The sequence below is a fragment of the Jaculus jaculus genome, chromosome 6, assembly GCF_020740685.1.
Source record: "Jaculus jaculus isolate mJacJac1 chromosome 6, mJacJac1.mat.Y.cur, whole genome shotgun sequence".
Taxonomy (NCBI): Eukaryota; Metazoa; Chordata; class Mammalia; order Rodentia; family Dipodidae; genus Jaculus; species Jaculus jaculus.
The window spans coordinates 35,376,376-35,400,108 of NC_059107.1; the positions used below are offsets into that span (position 1 = coordinate 35,376,376).

General features: G+C 46.9%; 1 protein-coding gene across 4 annotated transcripts in view; it reads right to left on the reverse strand.

Moving 5' to 3' along the window:
- The window catches only part of Klhl3 (kelch like family member 3), a 118,216-nt gene that overhangs the window by 9,787 nt on the left and 84,696 nt on the right, over positions 1 to 23,733 (reverse strand). For 2 of the 4 annotated variants that reach the window (XM_045152517.1, XM_045152515.1), the window contains 5 exons: positions 14,740 to 14,857; positions 13,708 to 13,905; positions 9,887 to 9,988; positions 5,950 to 6,078; positions 1,297 to 1,437 (listed from right to left, as the gene is read on the reverse strand). In XM_045152517.1, coding sequence (XP_045008452.1) covers positions 1,297 to 1,437; positions 5,950 to 6,078; positions 9,887 to 9,988; positions 13,708 to 13,905; positions 14,740 to 14,857 — 688 coding nt within the window. The remainder of the gene's footprint in view (positions 1 to 1,296; positions 1,438 to 5,949; positions 6,079 to 9,886; positions 9,989 to 13,707; positions 13,906 to 14,739; positions 14,858 to 23,733) is intronic. The other 2 variants (XM_045152516.1, XM_045152518.1) reach the window with 2 other exon arrangements.

The following is a 23,733-nucleotide window of genomic DNA, read 5'->3' on the forward strand; positions in this document are numbered from 1 at the left end:
TTATTTGTGCATACGTGAGTTTGGGGGGGTGAGATATGGGTGGCAAGATCTCTTGCCACTAGACATTAATGCCCATCTGGCTTTATGTGGGTGGCTAGGGGATTAAACCTGGACTAACAAACTGTGCAAGGAAATGCCTTTAACCATTGAGCCATCTCCTCATGCCTGGATAAGCAATATATATACTCACGTTTATATCTAGACTTAATTCACAAACCCTATAGAGTGCCTGCATTGTGGGCTCTGAAATGCCTTGCTCGTGAGCCTTCTGGCTAGATGCCAAGGTGTATCACATCAGGCTCAGGCAAGGAGCAAATTAGTAATGTCACCTCTGTTTACACTGTCAACAAGTCAGCCACAAATGAGTTGAGCAAACAGGTATGAGAATAAAGGAAAGAAATCTGCCCGAGATTCGCCTTTTAGTCTTTCTAGCCTGGGGAAGGTGTGCAAAGCCAACCCTTTCATGGAGCCAAGAGGCACAAAGCACAAGCCACACACTGAATGGAACACAAACTAATAGGCAGTGGCTCAAAAGGCAATAGTGGGCTGGAGAGATGGCTCAGCACTTAGAGGCATTTGCCTGCAAACCCTGACAGCCCAGGTTTGAATCCCCAGTAGCCATGTCAAGCCAGGTGCACTGAGGGGTGCATGTATCTGGAGTTCATCTGGAGAGGCTGGAGGTCCTGGCACTCTCACTCTCTCTTGCACACACACTCTCTCTGAAATAAATGTTTTTAAAGGCAATAGGTTGATCAGGTGTTACGCTCCAGGAAGCATGGACCTAAATCCCTAAGGTCAATCACTGCTAAAGTAAAGAATACAAGGATCAATAGAAAGGGGAGACAGGAAATGGACAGACAGAAACAAAGGTGATTATTACACTGGAGAGTCAGTTTGGGGGGAGGCTGTATGGGGGAAAGGTCTGACACTCCTGTGAGGAAGAAGATTGGGCCAAAGTGAGGGAATGGCAAAGAAAACAGAACCAAATGCCACTGCCTGGCTTAGGTCTATGCAGTCCTGAGCTTAGCTACCAGCCAAGCCATGGGACAGGGGCGTGGGTGGAAAGAGTCATCTCCATCCACTGGGAATCTAAGTTGGGGAGCTGATGGCCAGCTTTTTGGGTCCTAGGTACTCCTCCCGCCTCTCGCAGGTAGGGGACAAATGGAACTCCCTGCTCAGGCTACAATCTCAGCTTTCGATCCTAGGGGTCTCCCCCTCCTCCTCTCACTCAGAACAGCTGTGTGCAGGGAGAGGCCCATGGCTTCCAAAGGGAGATGGAGAGAGCAGACGCATTACCTGCATTCCGCCTGCACATGTTCATGTCCGCCACCTGCTTCCAGGTGTTTGTCCCAGGGTCATAGACTTCGACACTCTTCCTCACCAAGGGACCATCATGCCCCCCTGTGGCATACAGCTGTCCGCTGAGCACCCCAACCCCTGAAAGGCAGAGCAGAGTGTCCCGGCCTCAGGCTCGCTATAGGAACAAGGAACCAGGAGGCCTGGTGTCCAGCCCTGGACAGCCATCATCAACAGGGTGACTTGGGGAGTGCTGGTCTGTGTCCCTGGGCCTCAGTGTCCTCATCTGCAAAACAAATACAGTGACACCCTGCCCGCCTCCTTGCAAGACGGGCAACCTGGAGACAGACACAAGGCAGCTATGAACCCACTTGTGTTTTTAAAACATGCATGTGTGTGTGTGCAAATGTGGAAACGGGTAGTAAGGAAAAGGAAGAAGCTAAAGCTGTGCGTGGTGGTGCACGCCTTTTACGCCAGCACTCGGGAGGCAGAGGTAGGAGGACTGCAGGGAGTTCGAGGCCACCCTGAGACTCCATAGTGAATTCCAGGTCAGCCTGGGCTAGAGTGAGACCTTACCTCAAAAAAACAAAAAAAGAGGGCTGTAGGGATGGTTTGGCGGTTAAGACATTTGCCTGCAAAGCCAAAGGACCCATGTTCGATTTCCCCAGGACCCATGTAAGCCATATGCACAAGGGGGTGCATGCATCTGGAGTTTGTTTGCAGTGGCTGGAAGCCCTGGTATGCCCATTCTCCCTCCCTCCCTCTCTCTCTTTCTCCCCCTTTCTCTGTCAAATAAATAAATAAATAGAGTATTTTTAAAAAGAGAAAAGAAGGGAAGAAAAAGATAAAGGAGTTCACCAATGCGTAAAAAGTAACTATTTCTGGGAAGAAACACTTGTTTTCCTTTGGAACTTACCTATATTACCTTACTTCCCCCAAATATTGTATTATTCAGCCTTGTATTAGTTGAGGAAACAGTTGAAAACTGAAACTAGCCACACAGCAGATGTGCTGAGGACATCAGCGGGGAGACCACCTTGCCAGTCCTGTAGAATAAGCCATCCCTCTGCGCTCCTCTCCCAACAAACTGGCAAGGGTAGCAGACTGCCCATGGGGTGGGTGGGCCTCAGCTGCATTACACCACTGACAAGCTGCAGGATGAGCTACTAAAACCCCTTTATGATCTAAGGAGACAGTGGCCATCACAAACAGGTGGTATCTCAAAAGGGCAACTGCGCAGGTAGCTGGACCACCTCGGTTTGGGACATACCTTTCTAACTCCCCCTCTTGGCGACCATTTTTACCTGGTCTTGGTTTCTCCTTCCAGGAACGGCTCACTAGCGGATCACTCCTTTACATAGACAGGATCCATCTCTGTTAGCTGGGAGCTTTCTGGAAAGATGGGGCCACATTCCCAGAAACACCTTCCAGAAGCCCAGAAAGTTCCTCAGGTCATTGGAGTGTGCAGACAAGTTTAGGATCCAAAGGCCCAATCTGTAGGCCACAAACTTTGTACAGCCAAGGAGGGTGTCTCTCTTGTCCAAGTCTGCTTCCCTGTGCCTGGTGGCAAGAAGCTCTCAGCGGAGACTGGCTGAATGACCAAATGCATAAAATCCACCAGCAGTTATGCCAGCACAGTAGCAGTTTTCCTAAACTACCAGCAGAGGGTGCTGCTGTGCCAACAATGGCTAATGGACATGGGCTTCAGTGAAATCAGTGGGCTCAGCAAAAACTGGCTCCCCTAGGACCCTGAGAGGACCTCTTTTCCTCTCAACTATGTGCTAGTGCCCCCCACACCCTGGTGAGGAAGACAGTGACTTGGCATGCCCCAGGACCTCTGTGTAACCCTCAGCAGGCCTGCTCATAGATGTCCACAGAGTCCCACTGGGCCTCGGGCAACCAGAGGACATAGATCCTTGCTCTCTGGGTATTCTGTCACCGAAATCACCCACCATGACAAGTACATGGGTTCTCATCTTCAGAAGTGACCCTTCCCCAAGTCTTAGCAACGTAAAGTTACTGAGGAAAGACTGATGGAAGAGCCTGGGGTCAGGGTTTTCACAGCCATCTCCACAAAGAGCTTATTCCAACCCAAGGTCACTGTGACTCCCAGAGACATCAATGACAGCGCTTGGCATTAGCTAGAGCTCCCAGCCGAGAAGCAGGAATGACCTGAGCAATGTCCACCCAGCAGTAGCCTGTGTCCCCAAGGCAACCGCATCCACAGGTAGAGTTCTTGGCTCCAAGCACAGACAACAGCTCCTGGCCGCAACATAGGTAGCTTCACACTGCAGGGGTATTCCTAGGAGCTCAGCATGTGGCTGCTCTCGGGCTGGGATGCTCCTACATGCGTGGGCCATCAGCTCTTGCTGCTGTGCCTCAAATCACCAAAGAGGATTGGGATGAAGTACAAAGAAGACACTAGAAACTATAATTACTAAAAGATCAGGAGGAGGGGAGGTGATGAGGTTAGTGAATGGGAATGGTCTGAAGAGTAAAGCCCACTCATTTCTACCTGAGGAATTACAAGGCCAGAAGTGGGAGAGGGGATTACCCAGTCACAAGGCAAGCCAGAGCAGACAGATGGTAAAGTTCAGGTTTCCTGACTCAAGGCCTTTGCACCACAGAGAGGACGGGCGGACCTGCAGGATCACAGAGACACACTCCCGGGAGAATGTCCTCCAAACACAGATGCTTCCAAGATGAAATCAGAGCTCTCCTTTGTAACCAACCAGTGGACTAACTAAGATTCTTTTTAAAAATCTATTAAAGCAGGATTCTTTTAAATTTTTGTTTATTTTTATTTATTTTAGAGCGACAGACATAGAGAGAAAGAGGCAGAGAGAGAGAGGGAGAGAATGGGTGCGCCAGGGCCTCCAGCCATTGCAAAAACTCCAGATGCGTGCGCCCCCTTGTGCAACTGGCTAATGGGGGTCCTGGGGAATCGAGCCTTGAACCGGGATCCTTGGGCTTCACAGGCAAGCGCTTAACCACTAAGCCATCTCTCCAGCCCAGGATTTTTGGGGGTTTTTTTTGGTTTTTTTTTTACAAAAGGCTCAGGAAGTGGTCATGTGTTTGGTCCTATGAAAAGGAGATCACAATCCAATCTCCAAAAAATAGAGAGAGAAAGAGAACAGTAACACTGGGGAGAGTTTTGTGACTTACCCTCCCATCAGCCCATGCACCGCAGGAGCCTGGCCCAGGCTCTGCTGCCCTCTCAGCCCTCCTGTGGGCCTCTGGGATGGCGAGGAGACCAAGTGGGGGAGGGGCTGTTGCTACACTGCTGAACTAAGCCCAAAGGACTCCAGAGTGTCTGCTCTCCCCTCAGGCAGCACTAGTGAAAAACCTTTCAGGAGGTCACTTTTTTGTCATGTCAGTGAGGGAGAAGTGAGGATAAAGGATTTAGGTTTATCCCCAGCCTTGAACACTTGTATGCTGGCTTTCAACCCCTAAGACAGGGGCTTCAGACAGGCAAGCTGGGCTTGTCACTGAAGCCAGGGGAACAGCATTTGCCCCACTACTTATAGGAATGAGACATTATTTGGGAATTACAATACATTAAACTTGGAGGGAGAATTCTAACTCTGCAAGTTACTAATTCTATAACCTTGGGCAAACATAACTCCATCCCAGGGAGAACTTACTTTCTAAACCTGCTAAGTGGAATTAATATTGCACATAATATTTTAAAATAATATTTATTTATTTATTTCCTTGGCAGAGAGAGAGAGATAGAGAGAGGGAGGGAGAGAATGGGCATCCCAGGACTCTAGACACATATGCCACCTTGTGCATCTGGCTTATATGGTTTCTGGGGAATCAAACCTGGGTCATTAGACTTTGCAGAGAAACACCCCAACCACTAAGCCATTTCTTTAGCCACTATATGTACTTTTTAGGGCTGTGGTAAAGGTTATGTAGATTGAGGCATAGGTCGGGCAAAGTACTGCATACCTGTTATCCCTAGCACTCAGAGACTGAGGCAAAAGGATTGTTTAAAGTCAGACTGGGCTACAGAGTCAAGCCCAGAGGATGGAAGAAAGAAAATACGCATGGAGACAATGCTAGCAGAGACAAGCGTTCACTTGTAAGAGGTGCAGGATTAGCAGGGTGTGGCCTGGGTTACTTAGTGAGTGTGAGGCCCACCTGGGCCATAGCTTGTCTCAAAAAAGAAACAATGATGAGAGAAAGAAAGAAAGCTGGAAGGGAAGGGGGGAGAGAGGGAGAAAGGAAGGGAAGGGAAGAGAAGGGAAAGGAAAGGAAAGAAGGAGAGAGGGAGGGAAGAAGACAGAAAGGAAGGGAAGAGAAGGAATACTGATAAAGAGAATTGATGGAGGAACTTAAATGGGTTGTAGCAAAGGGGTCCCCTGGGCAAGACTAATTTTTAAATGTTCAGTGCAGTTTAAAATGTGGCAGTGGGATTAAAAAGAACACCAAGTTTCTTTTAAAAATATATTAAAATAGTATACTTTTTACAAAAGGCTGACAAAGTGATCATGTGTGTGATATAAATGAGATATTAATCCCAACTTCAAAGAAAGAGAGGAGGAGAGAGACAGAGGATAAGAGGAAAGCAGAAGGAGAGAGGTGAGACAGGGTGTACCGCTGTTTCTCTGCAGACACAGCTGTGGAGGAGACAGACGTGGCCTGTACCTGCTCCACTGCGCCGGGTGCTCATGTCCGCCACGTATGTCCACTCGTTGGTTGCTGGGTTGTACTGCTCCACGGTGCTCAGGCATTGGCGTGAAGCCCCGTCATAACCCCCAACAGCATACAGCTTCCCTGGAACAGACAGAGCGGCTGAAGGCGGCACACATGGACCAAGAGCTTGGGTCATCTGTAGCCCACCGAGGCATCCTTATCTCCATCAAAGTTCTGGACGCCCAGCCAGGAAAATGACCTTCGCATTTCTGCTTTCTCTTGCTCTAAGCCATGAGCTCTTTACAAGCACTTCTTTCTAAATTAGGGCCCTGTGCAGTTTGAGTGTATGCGAAATGTCCCCCATAGACTCATGTGCTTTCGACCGCTTGGTCCCCAGATGATGGCAGTTTGTGAAGGTTGTGGGGCCTCTGGAAGGTGGAGCCTTGAGGGAGGAGGCATGTCATTGCAGGCAGACCTTGAGGTTTATCACTCCAGAGCCCTGGGTGCTCATCAGACTAGTGATGTGGAGATGTGATCCACACTTCCTGCGCAGGCCTGCCGTGCTTTCCTGCCGTGACGATGCCTCCTTTCGAAACTATAAGCAGAAACAAACCCTTTCTTCCCATAAACTGCTCTGGTCAGGTGCCTCCAATAGGCAACAAGAAGGTGGCTGTTACAGGCCTCAGATACCCAGAACAATGCTATAAATTGACACCACTGGGGCTCAATGTATTCTTGATGGAGAACTAGGTTAAAACTTCTCAAAGACAAGAGCCCAGCGCCGGGCAGATGGAAGGCTAGCGGGCTCAAAACTAACCCCAAGCACCCAGCTTTCTGGCTACAAGCTCTCAGCAGCAGAGGGATAAACATGGAACATTATTCCTCGTGAGAACCCAAACCTTATTATAGTCACCATACCCATTCCTCCCATAACTGTGGCAGGTAGAATAGATGAGTGAAGCATTCTGTGACACTCTGGGCTGAGGTGGCTGGAATCTTTCTGCAGACTGCCTGTGATCTCTAAAGCATTCACAGGAGCCCCAAAGCATTGTGATCTGTTTTAATATTTTATTTATTTATTTGAGAATGATAGAGAATGGGTGTACCAGGGCCTCCAGCCTCTGCAAACGATCTCCAGATGCATGCACCACCTTATAAATCTGGCTTACATGGGTACTAAGGAATTAAACCTGGGTCCTTAGGCTTTGCAGGCAAGTACCTTAAGCACTGAGCCATCCCTCCAGCTTGATTGTCAATGATTTGATTATTAAAAGGACATTAAGCTCCTACACAAGGGCATCCATCATTCCCACCTGGGGCTGAACACTGGGAACAAGGTGGGATAATGATGCGTAAAACTAGTATTTGAGTTGCTTGATAGCAGATATTCAAATGTTTTGAGGTTAACATTTAGTCTTAGGATATAATAGGACAGATCCTTCTGTGTGGATAAGAATCAAGCATCCCTACTTCACCTGTGGACCTCCGATCCATGGGACATCGTGAGCTATCACCAGAGTGACTAGCTGTTAGCTAAATAAAAACAGCTACATGCTAATCTATTTTAAGAGGGTCATTTAATAAACAGAGTTTGGGAGCATTTATGCCTTCCTAATATCAAGGGCAGACTAGGATGAGACAATCTACAATCATGTTCCTAGTTTCTGTGGCTCAAAACTATGCTGTGGCGTGGGAGCCACTGATATGGAAATCCTGCCATCATTGCTTGTGTTTTCTGTCCCTGTAGTGCTTTCGATAGACCCTTTGAAAGAGACACACCTCAGTGCTGAGGAGATGGCTCAGCAGCTAAAGGTACTTGCAAAATGCCAGCTGGGATTCAATTTCTCTGCACCCATATAAAGCCATATGTATAGTGCAACATCAGTGATCCCAAAGCGCCTGCAACAATGGAAGGTGGAGTCAGGAGAGTCCAGGGCTCTCAGATCAGCTGAATCAGATGCTTCATGTACAATCTGGCAGTTCCTTTGCATCAGTAAAAGACTCTATATCAAAGAAGATGGAGAACCTTGAAGCTGTCCTCTGACCTCCACTTACACACCATGGTGAGCCCTTGGATGCACACACTCCCAAATAAATAATTTATTTAAGAGAAGACCCCTCATTTCTAGTTTGATCCTCACAAGGCCAAAGTTAAGAAGACAAAGAAACAAACAAAACCTCTCAGTAGTTCCTCCACAGTCCAGGCCACTCACGGGTGTGCGCTGGCTCAGATGGGACTGTCCCCAAAACACACACTCTCTCCTCTGCTGGAAGGTTCTGTCTATGCTTAGAATGTTCACTATCCCTTGCCCTAAGGAGGGATTCTCCAAGGCAACCAATAGCAAACCATCGTGCAGTTCCTAAGGGTCATTCAGACTGCACAGCCAGGGTACCGAGAAGATGGCAAGGGGAATGAGCTAGCTGTGTCCTCATGGCCACTGGGAAGCAGGCTCCACTTTGGTCCCTCCTGCACATTCTCCACAAACTTTCTCCTTGCCCTTTGATGACCCAAAGCCCAAGAGCTTCAGATGTAGGACAGGCAAGAGAGACAAATCCCTGGCTGTCCTCCATACCCGCCGGGCAAGCCAGAAGACAGCATTTCTTCCACATACACAGTGCGAGCTCACAAAAGCTTCTGTCAAGGGCAGCACTTTAAATCACGACCATTAAAGGCACCTCCTCTAACCCTTCCAATTCTGCATCAGCTGGAAAAAAAAAAATACCCACTCAAGGTTTCTCCTTGACTCTATTAACAGGGACTTGCTATTTTTAACCCCTGCTCTATTGTTTGATATTCCTGGCTGAGGAACAAAAGGGGAAAGGGAAGATGGCTAGACAAGGCTCCTAAATCTGCTGGACAAATCAATTTCTATTCCACCAAGAAAGCAGGAAACAATTTGCCATGGCAGAAAGACAAACTCCTTGTCTTACTAAGAAGACTGGCTTAGTTATGCACCTTTAAAAGAAAATTTCAATTCAACAGTACTGGTACAGATGGAAAAAGGAGTGAGAGAAAAGACTCTATTGACATGTAACTCACTGCATGTTTCCCTCACATGTGTGTGTAAGGTCTTGCATGTGTACATGAAGATTGTCTATCTACATGTTTGAATGAACAGATGTCCCAGCTAGCCACTCATGAGGACATGCCAACCTGCCCATGTTGGCCTGTCCATCCTGGTGATTTGACTCAGATCTCATTCTCTGCATTGGGTACACTGAATTCATATGTGTGAAGCTCCTACCAATAGCATTTGACAATGGTCTGAAGACAGGGTGCAATCAGACAGCCCTGGGCAAGGAGTCAGAAGACCTAAGTTTGAGGACCTGCTGTTTACTATCTTAATACGTTACATCACTCAGCCTCTCCAGGATGTAGTTTTCCTATCCGGAAAACAAAGAAAAATCTAACTGCCACTTATGTTCTTCCAGAGGGTTTGGGTAACAAATAAAAGATATTTTACATACTTCGAGCACTGTCTGAACTCACAACTCCTTCCTGCTTCACCCCACACACCTTTCCTGGCCAAGGCAGGTGTGGGACACCATGTCCATCCCCAGGATAGTCACCTGTCTCTCTCACCACTCTGCTAATGTGAAACACAAATTAAGAAAGCCAAATTAACACTCACCCTTGCCACACTGTATCCCTGGCTTCCATATTGACTCAGGGATTCCCCCACCTCCCCAACTCTGAGCAGAGCTATTGACAGGTGGTCACGAGGTGGGCTGACACTTCCTTTCAATGATCTTCCTTCCCTCCCAGCCTGCTGACCCTGCTTACAGCTTCACTTCTGAAGCTGAGCCCTCCTTACCTATTACTTTGGATCCCTGGCCAGAAACTGGAAAAAGGGAGTCACAGTAAAGGAAGTATCAAGCACAAACTCTGGACCGAGGATGAGACACAGGTTGGGAGAGGGCTAGCCGCCACCCTCTCCCGCATCCTTACCCTCCACAACGCCCACTCCCACGCTGCTCCGCCGAGTGTTCATTGGGGCCACAAAGAACCACTCGTTAGTCTTATAGCTGTAGGCTTCTACTGATGCCAGACCTAGGAGATAAGAGGCTCATGAGACTTCCCCAGCCACAGGCCTCCCCTGTTGTGTGAAAGAACACTGAGCTTGGAGGGAGGCCAAACCAGGGCCACAGATCCAGATGCCCAGCTGAACACACCTCTGTCTGGCCTGTGCCTACCTGAGGGGACAGTAAGAAGCAATACACACGTTGGGTGGTAAGAAGAGGGTGTGCATCTGAACCGCACTGAAGGTTGGATCATGTGGCTCTACGTAAATACCAGAGATCGCCTCACTCAACACCTATCCCAGCCCCCTTTGCCCAGATCTTTCCTCTACTTTAGAAGCTGGAAAGCTAAAATTTTACTTCTTAAGATTCCCTTGTAGCTAGGGGACACCAAGTGACTAGGACCTAAGCAGAAATCAGATGGGGTCTTGGGGACAGCCTCTGCTTTTCTGGTAATAGGCGCCACCTCTTCCTGCTTGTTACTGCCTGGAACCCAAACCTCTTGGCTGGAGTTATAACGGCTTTATTGTGATCATGAGGGAAAGACAAGAAAACCCCAAAGAACTTGGCCTGGAAATCCTTGTTCAACTGGGCCAAGCCAAGATCTGCTAATGTCTGGAATTCTTGTTTCAGGAGTAAAACAGAATCCCGGGCTGGAGAAATGCCTTAGCAGTTAAGACATTTGCCAGCAAAGTCTAAGGATCCAGGTTCAATTCCCCAGAACCCATGTGAGCCAGTTTCACAAAGTGGTACACGCATGTGGAGTTCATTTGCAGTGGCCAGAGGCCCTGGTGCAGCCATTCCCTCTCTCATTGCCTCTTTCTCTCTCTCAAATAAATAAGTAAATAAAATAAAAAAGAATCCCTCGGGGATTTTTGGCTTTTTGTCATTGTTGTTTGTTTTTCAATTTTTAAAATACTTTATTTATGTATTTGAGAGAGAAAGAGAAAGAGGCAGATATACAGAGAGGGATAGGCATGCCAGGACCTCTAGCCACTGCAGACGCATTCCAGACGCAAGTGCCACCTTGTGCAATCTGGCTTACGTGAGTACTGAGGAATCAAACCCGGGTCCTTAGGTTTCACATGCAAGCACCTTAACCACTAAACCATCTCTCCAGCCCTATCCCTTGTTTTTTAAATGCATCACTTAGTCAAGCTTCTACTTATAGCAAAAGCACATCATAAATAAAATTATGCATCACCAGCATTTTATTCACTTAATTTCCAGGTACTGCTCACCAAAGACAGCCTTCAGATGGTCTTAAAGACTCTGGAATTACATAAGTGCTGCAAAGAAAAGGCTAAGAAATATCAGCAAATTGTGAGGACACAAATGAAGATTGAGAGAGTCAAAATATATATATATTCTTTTTTCTTTAAATCTCCCTTGGGGGGATCACTGTAGTTAATAGAGCCCCTGCCTGCAGCAATATCTACCTGGTAACATGCAGGATGCGCTCTCTCCAAGTCCATGTCCACTAATGGTTCAGGTTGAAATTTTGAAATGAGATAAAATTAAGGAGTGAAAGGATACCCAGTAGAAACAGAGCCTTGTGAGGCTCCATGGGGCAGGAGGAAGGACCATATGTCACATGGGTAGCCTTGGCCCACCATGTGGTCTGAGACGCAATTTCATCATCTGGTTATCCAAGTGTTTAAAAAGCAAGCTTCAGGGCTGGAGAGATGGCTTAGCGGTTAAGCGCTTGCCTGTGAAGCCTAAGGACCCTGGTTCGAGGCTCGGTTCCCCAGGTCCCACGTTAGCCAGATGCACAAGGGGGCGCACGCGTCTGGAGTTCGTTTGCAGAGGCTGAAAGCCCTGGCGTGCCCATTCTCTCTCTCTCCCTCTATCTGTCTTTCTCTCTGTGTCTGTCGCTCTCAAATAAATAAATAAAACATTTTTTAAAAAAAAGCAAGCTGCAAGGCATGCAAGGGAAGGGGAGGAGCTCCTCTGAATGTGTGTGGGGAGGGGTCTTCTCAGAACCCACCATGTTATATAAGCAGCTGCGCATCCCACCCACATATTCCTAGCTGCCAACGCCTGTGGACCTTGACTGTCCTAGAGGCCCGTGTCTATGCTAACAGTTTCGCCAGTGCTCAAGCGGCATTGTGGGAGGTGGTGAACCTTGGGAAGGAGGGATCTAACCAGCAGCCCTTAGGTCTTTGGGAGAAGGGTACCCTTGGAAGAGATGGTAGGGTCTCTCTCTCTCTTTGCTTTTTGCATTCTGGTTGTGAAGTGAGCAAACATTCTCTGCCACCTCCTGCTGTCATGATGAAACACCTCACCACAGGTCCATACAAGTCCAAAGACTAGAACCTTCAAAAACTGTAAGGCAATATTCTCATTTTGGTTAGAGAAGCTTCTCTTCTTGGATTGTACTGACTAACTGGAAAGACTCAAAACTCATCAAAGTGCTGAGAAGAAGTGACAATGGAGCGTTCAGCACGAACACATCTCTACCACACCATCCCTCTCCAAGACTCAGGGACCATTGCAGACGAGATGGCAGATGGCAGAAAGACTCTAAGAGCCAAAGGATAGAAAGGAGTGTTTTGGAATACTGTCTTCCAGACACAGCGTGGCTGCCACACATGACCTCCCACAGTGGTCATTACCTGCATAAGACCAGCATAATATTGGGCCCATCAACATATTGTCACAGATGATGGAGGAGGACACAATAAATAACATCAAAATACAAGAGAAGAAGGGTGTGGTGGCACACACCTTTAATCCCAGCACACGGGAGGCGGAGGTAGGAAGGTCACTGTGAGTGCAAGGCCAGTTTAGGATTACAGAGTGAGGTCCAGGTCAGCCTGGGCTACAGTGAAAGCCTACCTGGAAAAAGAACAACAAAATAAAAAGAACACAAGAGGGTCTAGCTGTAAGGAAGAGGGGGATCAGTGGTGTGGGAAGGAGGAAAAGGAGGGTGATAGAAGAGGGTTGAGATCAAGGTACATTGTACATATGTATGGAGGTTGTCAGTAAAAAAAGGAAGTTTTAGAGCTGTAGAGATGGCTCAGTGGTTGAGGTGCTTGCCTGCAAAGCCAAAGGACCCATGTGCAAGTGTGCAAGGTCGCACATGCACACTAGGTGGCGCACGTGTCTGGAGTTTGGTTACAGTGGCTGGAGGCCCTGGCACACCAATTCTCTGTTTCTCTCTCACACTCTTGCTCTCTTGCATTAAAAAAGCAAATGGCCAATCTGTTGGACTTGTTTAAAAAAAAAAAATAACTTATGGAACTGAACAGAGAGTTCTCAAAAGAAGATATAAAAATGACCAATAAATATATATTTTTTAAAATCCTATAAGACAAATTAAGGCTTTTCTTTCTTTTTAATTTTTTGTTCATTTTTATTTATTTATTTGAGAGTGACAGAGAGAGAAAGAGGCAGATAGAGAGAGAGAGAAAGAGAGAGAGAGAATGGGTGCACCAGGGCCTCCAGCCACTGCAAATGAACTCCAGATGCATGCGCCCCCTTGTACATCTGGCTAACGTGGGTCCTGGGAAATCGAGCCTCGAACCGGGGTCCTTAGGCTTCACAGGCAAGAGCTTAACCGCTAAGCCACCTCTCCAGCCCAAGGCTTTTCTATATTGAGGTGAACTGCATTTTGTTATAGTGAAGCACGGCTGACTGGTGCGCAGGGCTATGTTCCTGGGGCAGTGAACTAGAACTGACTGACAACACAAGTGTTCACGAAGGCTGTGTCTCGGGCTGGGAGGGTATGGTGACATGTCCGGGACCTACCCGTACTGCCATCAAAGCCTCCGACAGCATACAGCAGATCATTGAGCACGGCAGCTCCCAGAGTGCTCCGGCGCTCCTGCATGCTGGCGATGGACGTCCACTGGTCCTTCACCCCGTCATACACGTCCACTGTCCGCACCCGCAGAGAGCCGTTAAACCCGCCCACAGCGTACACGTGGCCAGCCATGAACACCACACCTGAGGAGGCACGGAAGAGCAAGACATAAAGGTCAGGGTAGGTGGCTGCCTGCCCGTGTTGATGGGTGACCGCAGAAAGGCCAACCAGGCCTATGAATCACTAGCCACAGAATTTATTGGCCAACCTCTGATATCTTCAAGTCACTATAGAACTCACTGGATTTCTTCCCTTGCTTGCTTCCCTTAACGTCACTTGATTTTGAGATAATACCTGAACTGGCTTGAGCTCTCAAGAACTGACCTCAGGGGCTGGGGAGAGAACTCAGCGGTTAAAGGCACTTTTTGCAAAGTCTGTGGCCAGGGTTTCATTCCTCAGACACTCACATACCCACCAAAAGCCAGACACAAAGTCTGTGTTCCCAAAGGGCCCATGACAATGGGAGCCAGAGCCAGGAGGGTCCCAAGAGACCCTGACTCAAAGAAAGTGGAACACAGCACACTTTAAAGTTGTCCTTGGATCTCCACACACACATGTGCCATGGCGACATAATGCTAAAATACTGACAGCTGGGCGTGGTGGCGCACGCCTGTAATCCCAGCACTTGGGAGGAAGAGGTAGGAGAATCACTGTGACTTCCCGACCCGGCCTGAGACTACAGAGTGAGTTCCAGGTCAGCTGTGGCTAGGGTGAGACTCTACCTTGAAACTCTCTCCCCTGCTGCCCCCCCAAAAAATACTGACTGACTAGGCAGCCAAAAGCTGCACAGGTGAGAAAGGAAGGTAACCTGACACGTAGAGATGTTCATGAGAATGAGAAATAGCCCTGCAAGCACGGGGTGGAGACCAGCAAGGAAGGGAGCTAGGGACCCATGTTCAGCGGACGCGAGAGCTCACCTGCCCTGCATCTCCTGGAGGGAAGCTCCGCGATCTGATCCCAGCGGTCCTCCTCAAAATCATAGCACTCCACGCTGCGGATTGCCTTGGGAGCCTGGCCACCAACCACAATCATGACCTCCGGAAAGACAAGTACACATTAGCTGGAGCTCCCCAAAAGCCGCACTCATGGGCAACCCACCCCCGGTTTCTTCCACGTGCTTCTGGCTTCATCTCCGGAGATGCTGCGTGTAGTGACCAGCAGGTGCAAATACTCAAGAACAGTCTAACAAGCACGCCTCCATGGAAACACGGCACAGATCTACACTTCCCTGGTGCCCCATTCAAGATGGTGGTCCATGAAGCCACTTAAAACGTCTACCCTCTACAACCTCAGTATCCGTGGGGTTGGTGGAGGAGGGGCTAAATTTTATATGGAAACAAACTGGTACATTTTGAAAAGAGTGGCGGTTTGAATGTGAAATGTCCCTGGTAGCCTTATGTGTTTGTGAGGAAGCTTCATACTAAGTCCCTAAATGGTGGAAGTTTGGGAGGAGGAGCCCTGCTGCACGTGGGTCACTGGGGGATGAGCCTTTGTGTTGCAGCCCCTTGCCAGAGATCAGCCTACTCTTGCTATTACCTCCTAGCTGCTGTGGCAAAATGCAATGCCCAGCCTCAGCTCTACCATCCAATGATGAGCTTCCAGTCAAAATTGTGAGCCAAAATATACCCTGTCCTCCCACAAGCTGCTTCTGGGTGGGCATTCTGTCCCCACTCCAAAATAGAGCCACTACGGATAGATTTTTAGGATGGAATGATTACTCATAAGCATTCCTAAATGCCTAAACTGCCAGGGGAAAGGCCTTATTTAATTGTGGCATACGAGACTACTGTGAAGTACTGCTTAGAGGTGGTCACCACAAAACTTAACTGAGAATGATTTGAAAAATAGCGGTAACACTACGTAGTCATCCCACAAGTAAGACAGGAACGGCCTCAGCCAGACACCACGCAAAGTATTGTCATTTTCTCGTCACCTTGACCCTTTGAGGTACATTTTACCATTGACATTGATGGATGAGGAAAGTAAAGTTCAGAGAGCACATGGAAAAGACCCAAAGCCACCCAGCAAAGAGTGGCAGAGTAGACACTGAGGCCCAAGTCCACCTCACATAGATGTGGCCCTACCCTTCCCCTGCTCTTGAGACGGAGTTAGTGGTCCATGACCAAACACACTCACCGCACCTCTGCTTGCTAGAGCAGATCATAGTTCTCAATGTAATTGATTGAGACCAGAACACATTTAATAGGACAGCACAGAAAATATAGTAAGGGTATTATTTTATGAGCTGTTGGTTCTAGATATACGCACTTGAGTGTGTCTTCCAAATATCAGTTTAGATGCTTTTCTTAACACAGAGCATGGTCAAAGAAGAAAAGGGACAATAATTCCCATTAGTGGGGCAGTCATATTTCACTGTGGTACCCACGTTGTTGTGACTGCTATGTGCGGTGTTAATAAATAAAGACTATAGTTTAAATATTTTAGTAAACTTGTGCAAATGCACTGTGTCCACATTTACAGGACTATCACTTACTAGGATTTCAGTATACCTTTTAAAAATATTTTTAGGGCTGGAGAGATGGCGTAGCGGTTAAGCGCTTGCCTGTGAAGCCTAAGGACCCCGGTTCGAGGTTTGGTTCCCCAGGTCCCACGTTAGCCAGATGCACAAGGGGGCGCACGCGTCTGGAGTTCGTTTGCAGAGGCTGGAAGCCCTGGCGCGCCCATTCTCTCTCTCTCCCTCTACCTGTCTTTCTCTCTGTGTCTGTCGCTCTCAAATAAATAAATAAATAAAAATTAAAAAAAATAAAATAAAATAATAAAAATATTTTTATTTATTTAAGAGAGAGAGAAAGAAAGAGAATGGGCACACCCAGGCTTCTTGTCATGCAAAAGAACTCCAGACACATGAACCACTTTCTGCATCTGGCTTTAAGTGGGTGCTGGAGAAATGAACCCAGACTAGCAGACTTTGCAAGCAAGTACCTTTTTTTTTTTTTTTGCAAGCAAGTACCTTTAACCACTAAGACATCTCTCCAGCCCTCAATATACCTTTTATTTTATTTTATTTATTTGAGAGAGAGAGGCAGATAAAGTGAGAGAGAATGGGTGCACCAGGGTCTCCTGCCACTGCAAATAAACTCCAGGCACATGAGCCACCTTGTGCATCTGGCTAACGTGGGACCTGGGGAACCAAACCTGGGTCCTTTAAGTTTCACAGACAAGTACCTTAACTGCTAAGCCATCTCTCCAGCCCTCAATATGCCTTTTTAAGAGGACAGAAAAGGGCAGCAGCCACAGCTAGCCAGTACAAGCCACAGGATTGAACATGACCTGTAGCCTGTCTGATCTACCCAGTGGTTCTCAAACTTTAGGGTTGTGAAATCCACAGATTGTTGCATCCAATCTGGTTTCTGACCGAATAGATCTAGAATGTGGCTGTGTTTCTCCCATCCAAGCACTAACCACGCCCAACCCTCCTTAGCTTCTGAGAGCAAAAGAAATCAGACATGTTGAGGGGGCTATGGCTGTAGACGAGAATCTGCGATTCTAACAAGCTCTGGGTGATGTACTGATCCTGAAGCATTTCCTGTCCATGATAATAAGTATTTCCTGTCCATGGTTTATATGGATTTCCTGATGACACGCCATGCTGATTTATTATGGCACTTTCTACTCCCTATGATGGATTTTAGAGCAGAGGCATGGTCATCCACACCTGTGTATGCTCACAGGTAAACAAACCTCAGGAGAAAAATCCAGAGCTGACATCCATCACTCAAGATCAACCATGCATGCACCATGAGTCTGTCCACAGTGCTTGTGATCCACATGTGAGTCGCAACGTCTTCAAAGCTCAGAAATCATGTCTGCCTTATAAACCCTTACAGGGCAACCTAAGACTGGTAGGTCTGGCCTGAGCTGGGGCTGCTTTCAGGATTCTTCATTTGGCTTTCCCAAAAGCTTCGGCTCAGAGCCCACTGCTTTGGGCCAAAGGATAGCCTCTTTTTAGTTGGAGTCTACATTACTTCCCACCATTAATTCTTTGTTGAAGTAGGCAGTCATGGGAAGGTTCCCATGGGGATGTTAATGAACTCAGCCTCTTAGAAAACTTCAGACAATGCCCAACTCCCTCCTCCAGGGAGGAGAGGCTTGCTCTATGTTCACAAACATCCCTAGGACTTGTGCTGTACTGGTTTTGAGACAGTAAAGGTAAGTTGAAGGCAACATGTCCTGCAAACTTTCTATGATTTCTGCTTTCTGGAAATAAAACCAGCCTTTAAGTGTCTTCCACAAGACTGCAACCACCTCCCAGTCTTGCACACACAATCCTTCTACTGCAGACATGTCTTCCAAAGTCTTTCTTTAACGCCTAGTTATCTTAATCTTTTTATGCACTTCTCTGTCTTCTGTGTCTAAGTTCCATGTCAAATCCACTGGGCTCTCACCTGCCCAAAGTGCTCTGCCCTGTGGCGTCACCGTCAGTGACTTGGCCTCCCACTTAGAGCCAGAGCAAGGAATTTACCTGCCTCCATCACCAACACAATCATATGTCCTTATGTTGCCCTGTAAAGTTGAGGAATCAAATATTTATCTGAAACCAAAAATGGGGTCTGGGAAGGTGGCTCAGCAGTTAAAGGCGTTTGCTTGCAAAGCCTGCTGGCCTAGGTGCAATTCCAAAGCCACCCACATAAGCCAGATGCAAAAAAAAAAAAAAAAAAAAAAAAAAAGGCACAAGTATTTGGCATTCATTTGCAATGTCAAGAGGTCCCAACACACACACACACACACACACACACACACACACACACACACACTCACGAAAGACAGAAACAAAGAATGAATGAATTAAAATATATAGTATGGGCTGGGGAGATTGCTCAGTGTTAAAGGCTTACAAAACCTGATGGCCTGGGTTCGACTCCTCAGTACCCACATAAAGCCAGATGCACAAAGTGGTGCATATGTCTGAAGTTTGTATGCAGTGGCAAAAGGCCCTGGTTTGTTCTCTCTCCCTCCCTCCCTCCCTCTCTCTCTCTCTCTCTCTCTCTCTCTCTCTCTCTCTCTGTCTCTCATAAATAAATAAAATACTCTTTTTAAGGTGAATAGCACATGCAGGCATTGAATGGAAAAACACATAGTTAAACGAAAGCAACACAAAACTGGAGTGTTACTTTCGTTAAGGCATGTTGAAACACCAGACTACAATTTTGGAAACACTAAAGAAAACAAACAACATTTTTAAAAAAAGCAAGTATGTTTTTTTTTTTTTTCATCTTTTGACACATCCACTCAAAGCAAAGAGTTTCTAATTCCTTGTATAAGACATTGGGTTTCATTAAAAACTGCTCCAGCTTTTAGGAAATCTCATAGCCCAGAGATTTTCTTACCATGGTCAGAGAGGGCATATGTATATGAGACAGACTTGTCTCTGGGAATTTTCATACTAACACAGAAACCATATTGCAGAAATAGAAAACTTCCTTTCTTAAATAAAGCCTGAGTATAAAAACAACATATAGCTGGGCATGGTGTCGTACACCTTTAATCCCAGCACTCAGGAGGCAGAGGTAGGAGGATTGCCATGAGTTCAAGACCAGCCTGGGCCTACATAGTGAATTCCAGGTTAGCCTGGGCTAGAACGAGACCCTGCCTCATAAAAACATAAACTATATGACAAAGTTTCAAAATCCACACGCCTTTGTACTTATAAAAACATTTTCAAACCTACTTCTACGAGGATGTGAGAAGTGGCATCAAGGTATGTGTAGGTTGACACCATCCATGTTGGAGGGAGCTCAGGGCAAGAAGGAAGAGCAAAGATGTATTCCACTTCCATTGCAGACAGAAGAAATACAATTTTTATAGCAGTTTTTGCAAGAACCTATCATATCAGGAGCCCTGTTCCCACCTGTATTGATTATACAGAGTAAAAAGAATAAATGTCTTCTCTTGAATGCTACAGGAATGCTACAGTTTCCATAGTTACCTGATCCTAATGACCAATTAGTCAAACAAGAGTATTCCCAAAGTCTACATGCGTTACATTTCCGAAATTACAGACCTAGTTGTGTAAGACCACAAGGCGTCAGAGCAAGATGAGGATTGAACCACTTTCTTTAACAGGCCCTTGTTTTGTTTTGTTTTTGTCCAGAAACACTCAGGCACAGGTAGTTCAGCAATCACTTTTTATGAGAGAGAGAGAATGAATTAGCATGCTAAGGCCACCAGACACTGCAATTGAACTCCAGACGCATGCACCACCTTGTGCACATGTGTGACCTTGCACACTTACATGGGTCCTTAGGCTTTGCAGGCAAGCACCTTAACTGCCAAGCCAACTCTCCTGTCCCAGCAGTCATTTTTTGAAGGCCCTTTTTGAAAATGCTTTATTTATTTACAAGCAGGGTCGGGGGGAGAGAGAAAGAATGGAGACTCCAGGTCTTCTTGCCACTGAAAATGAACTCCAGATGCATGTGTCTGACTTTGCATGGGTACTAGGGAATCTAACTGGGGCCATCAGGCTTAGTAGGCAAGTGCCTTTAACCACTAAGCCATTTGAACAACCCTCTTTCTTTTTAAAAATGTATTATTAAGCTGGGTGTGGTGGCACATGACTTTAATCCCAGCACTTGGGAGGCAGAGGTAGGAGGATCACTGTGAGTTTGAGGTCACCCTGAGACTACATAGTAAATTCCAGGTCAGCCTGGGCTAGAGTGAAACCCTACCTCGAAAAACCAAAAAAAAAAAAAAATTATCATTATATTTATTTGCAGGAGGTATGGTTTCTTGCTGCTGCAAATGAATGCCAGACAGATGCTCCACTTTTTGTGTCTAGCTTTATGTAGATGCTGGAGAACTGAGCCCAGGCCAGTAGGCTTCACAGGTAAACTTTCTACTGCTGAGCCATCACCCCAGCTCATACTTCTTTCTTTATTAGCACTCCTAAGTCTCAGTTTACTAGATTTAAGGATGCCTTTAACAGAGATTATGGAATCATGGAATCAAATCAATTGCTTGGATGATCATTGGTTTTTGTTTTGTTTTGTTTTGTTTTGTTTTTACAAGGACAGTGTTGACTAACTATGTTGCCAAACTTTCACCAAACTCTTGGATTCAAGTAATCCTCCTGCCTCAACCTTCTGAGTTAGGGGGGTCCACAGACACATGGAATCCTATCATACCCGGCCATGATCACTGTTTTGGTTTTAATAATTTATTCTTCAGGGTAACGCTGGGTAGGAATGATTCGAATCATGACAGGAATAGGGATCAATTCAAGGGTAAGAATAGTTCTAGTTCAGTGATCATTGAATCAGTCCACCCCGAGGACCACAGTGTACTTGGGAGTCTTGCAGGGTACCTCAGAATCCTGACCTCAGGTCTGCTGTCACTGTGTTGAGGGATGCAGAAGTTCGGATGACTGAGACTCCTGGGTGACATACCATGGACGGACTTGGATGCACCAAGTGGCACATGTATCTGGAGGTCATTTGTGGTGTCAAGAAACCCTGGCGCACTAATACTCTCTCTCTCTCATAAATAAAAATTTTAAAAACAATAAGGCCCAGATGCATGTCACTGAGGCAGGTTGGTTACTGGACACCCCTTAAGGAAAACACTTAAGACTACTGAAAGACTGGGTGATTTCTTAAAAAGGATAGAAAGGAAATTTCCAGCATAACAAGTTTTTAAACACATATACAACACCCTTTTATGTCGATCGTTCCAATTCCACCAGTGTGACTAAAACTCTAAAAGCATAAGGGCCCTTCACCGAAATCCCAGTCAGCCTGTGTCTAAGAGCCCTTATGTGCCAAGACCAGCCATGGAAAGGAACCGCTGGTGAGCAGGGCAGAGCTTTCTGCCCTGCACTTAGATCAAGACACTTCCCCTAGCCATGGGACTGTATGAATCACTGGAATCTCCACTCGGGCGATCTACCTAGGCTGTGCACACGTTCTCCATGGGGCAAGAGTGGCGTGTGTCCAGACTCTCTTCCAGGATTGGTGAGCTGGGCAGCAGGCAGGCCCAGCCAGTCGGTCCCTCGGGCCAGGGCAGGAAGCCAGAGTCTCTCTTACCCTGGTGCGTGGGGCCGCAGGGCTAACACCAAAAATTCATCCGAAGGAGTGAGTGTCCAGTTGAGCCAGAAGACTTGTCCATGCAGATTCCTGGCAAGGGTTGACAGGCAAGGTGCAGAAATAGTATGGGGAGGTCTGAGAACCAGGCAGCAGAAGGGCAAAACCAAAGGGTAGAGATGGAAGACTGAAGAAAACATGGGCTTGGAGGTCAGGCACATCTAGATCAGAGAGGCACCCATTGCAAACTGTGTCACCACAAGCAAGTCATTTAACCTTGCTAAGCCCCATTTCAGTGCCTGCATTATCTGGATGACAGGGTGTTTCTCATGAGTGTCAGTAGGCTTGAGTGATATAAAACACTAATTCAGCACTTGGTAAATAGTAAGCACCAATGTGTACATTTGTCAATAGGTTAATGCTGGCTTTCATTATTACAAATTTTAAAATTGCTATTAAAAACAAGATTTCAGCCAGGCATGGTGGTGCACGCCTTTAATCCCAGCACTCGGGAGGCAGAGGTAGGAGAAGCACCGGGTGTTTGAGGCCACCTTGAGATTACATAGTGAATTCCACGTCAGCTTGGGCTAGAGTGAGACCCTATCTCAAAAAAACAAACAAAAAAGCCAGGCGTGGTAGTATACACCTTTAATCCTAGCACTCGGGAGGCAGAGGTAGGAGGATCACTGTGAGTTTGAGGCCACCCTGAGACTACAAAGTTAATTCTAGGTCAGCCTGAGCCAGAGTGAGACCCTACCTCGAAAAAAAAAAAAATTCTATTTTTCCTTCAACTCAAGCTGAACCCCTCTGTAGAAAGGAGTTCCCCTTTCCTTCAGGAATAGGATCCTGAAAGGATCAGTCCCCATTCAGAACCTACAGATGACTCCAATCTACATTTCTAGGTGGGCTTTACTCTGTTCCTCCTGCCTTCTCATGGGCAAGCACTGTCTATATTCTCTCCTCTTTCCTCCTTTTAATCTAATAAAATCTCTCTAAACTTAAAGTAAAAGACACCAGGCATGGTGGCATACACCTTTAATCCCAACACTGGTGAGGCTGAAGTAGGGACATTGCTATGAGTTTGAAGCCAACCTGGGTTACAGAGTGAGTTCCAGGTCAGGCTGGGCAAAAATGAGACCTTGCAAATAAATAAATAATCTTAAATTTAAAAAAAAAAACCCTCCTGAAAATGGTAGGAAATAACACATATGTCTCTGCATAAGGCAGGGGGAGGGGATACCATGAATCCCAGGAGTGATGACAGGGCTTTCGTAGGACCCCAGGGTGACTGCCAGGACATGGAACAATATGGAAGACAGATGGTGCCAAGCAAGGGACCTGGGCCGGAGGTGTGGTCACTGCACCCACCTGCCAACAGCTTCTGCTTCCAACACTATGAACCAAAAACAGGACAGCCCAACTCGGGAGCGACCTGCCCACTTTCCAGCCCAAATGGCTTTTGGTGTCATTTTTAAAGAGGTGGACAGAGATGCCAAGTGACCTAGAATGACCGGGCTAAGTGCCAGGTTCGGTACATTTCCAAATGTTTCGTTTATATCTTCCATCTGTGGAGCAGGGCAGCGTAGGAGGGTTCAGAGCGGCTGAGAGACAGCCTCTGGTTGTCCCTGGCAACCTAGCCTCGGGGAAAGTGCTGGGTGGTGAATGTGTGGGAGCCTGGATGATGCTGTTAGCCGTGCCAGCATGAACGTGTCAAGATGATCTTCACATCCGCGGCTCAGGAAAAACACCCTTATTACCTAACTCAGTGGCTATCCCAAGGGATTCTGTTCCTTTAAGAAAAAGGACTTGGCTGGCAAACACATTCACAGCTGAGGATAGTGCAGATCTCTCCAGCACTTCATCTGTGTTAACGGG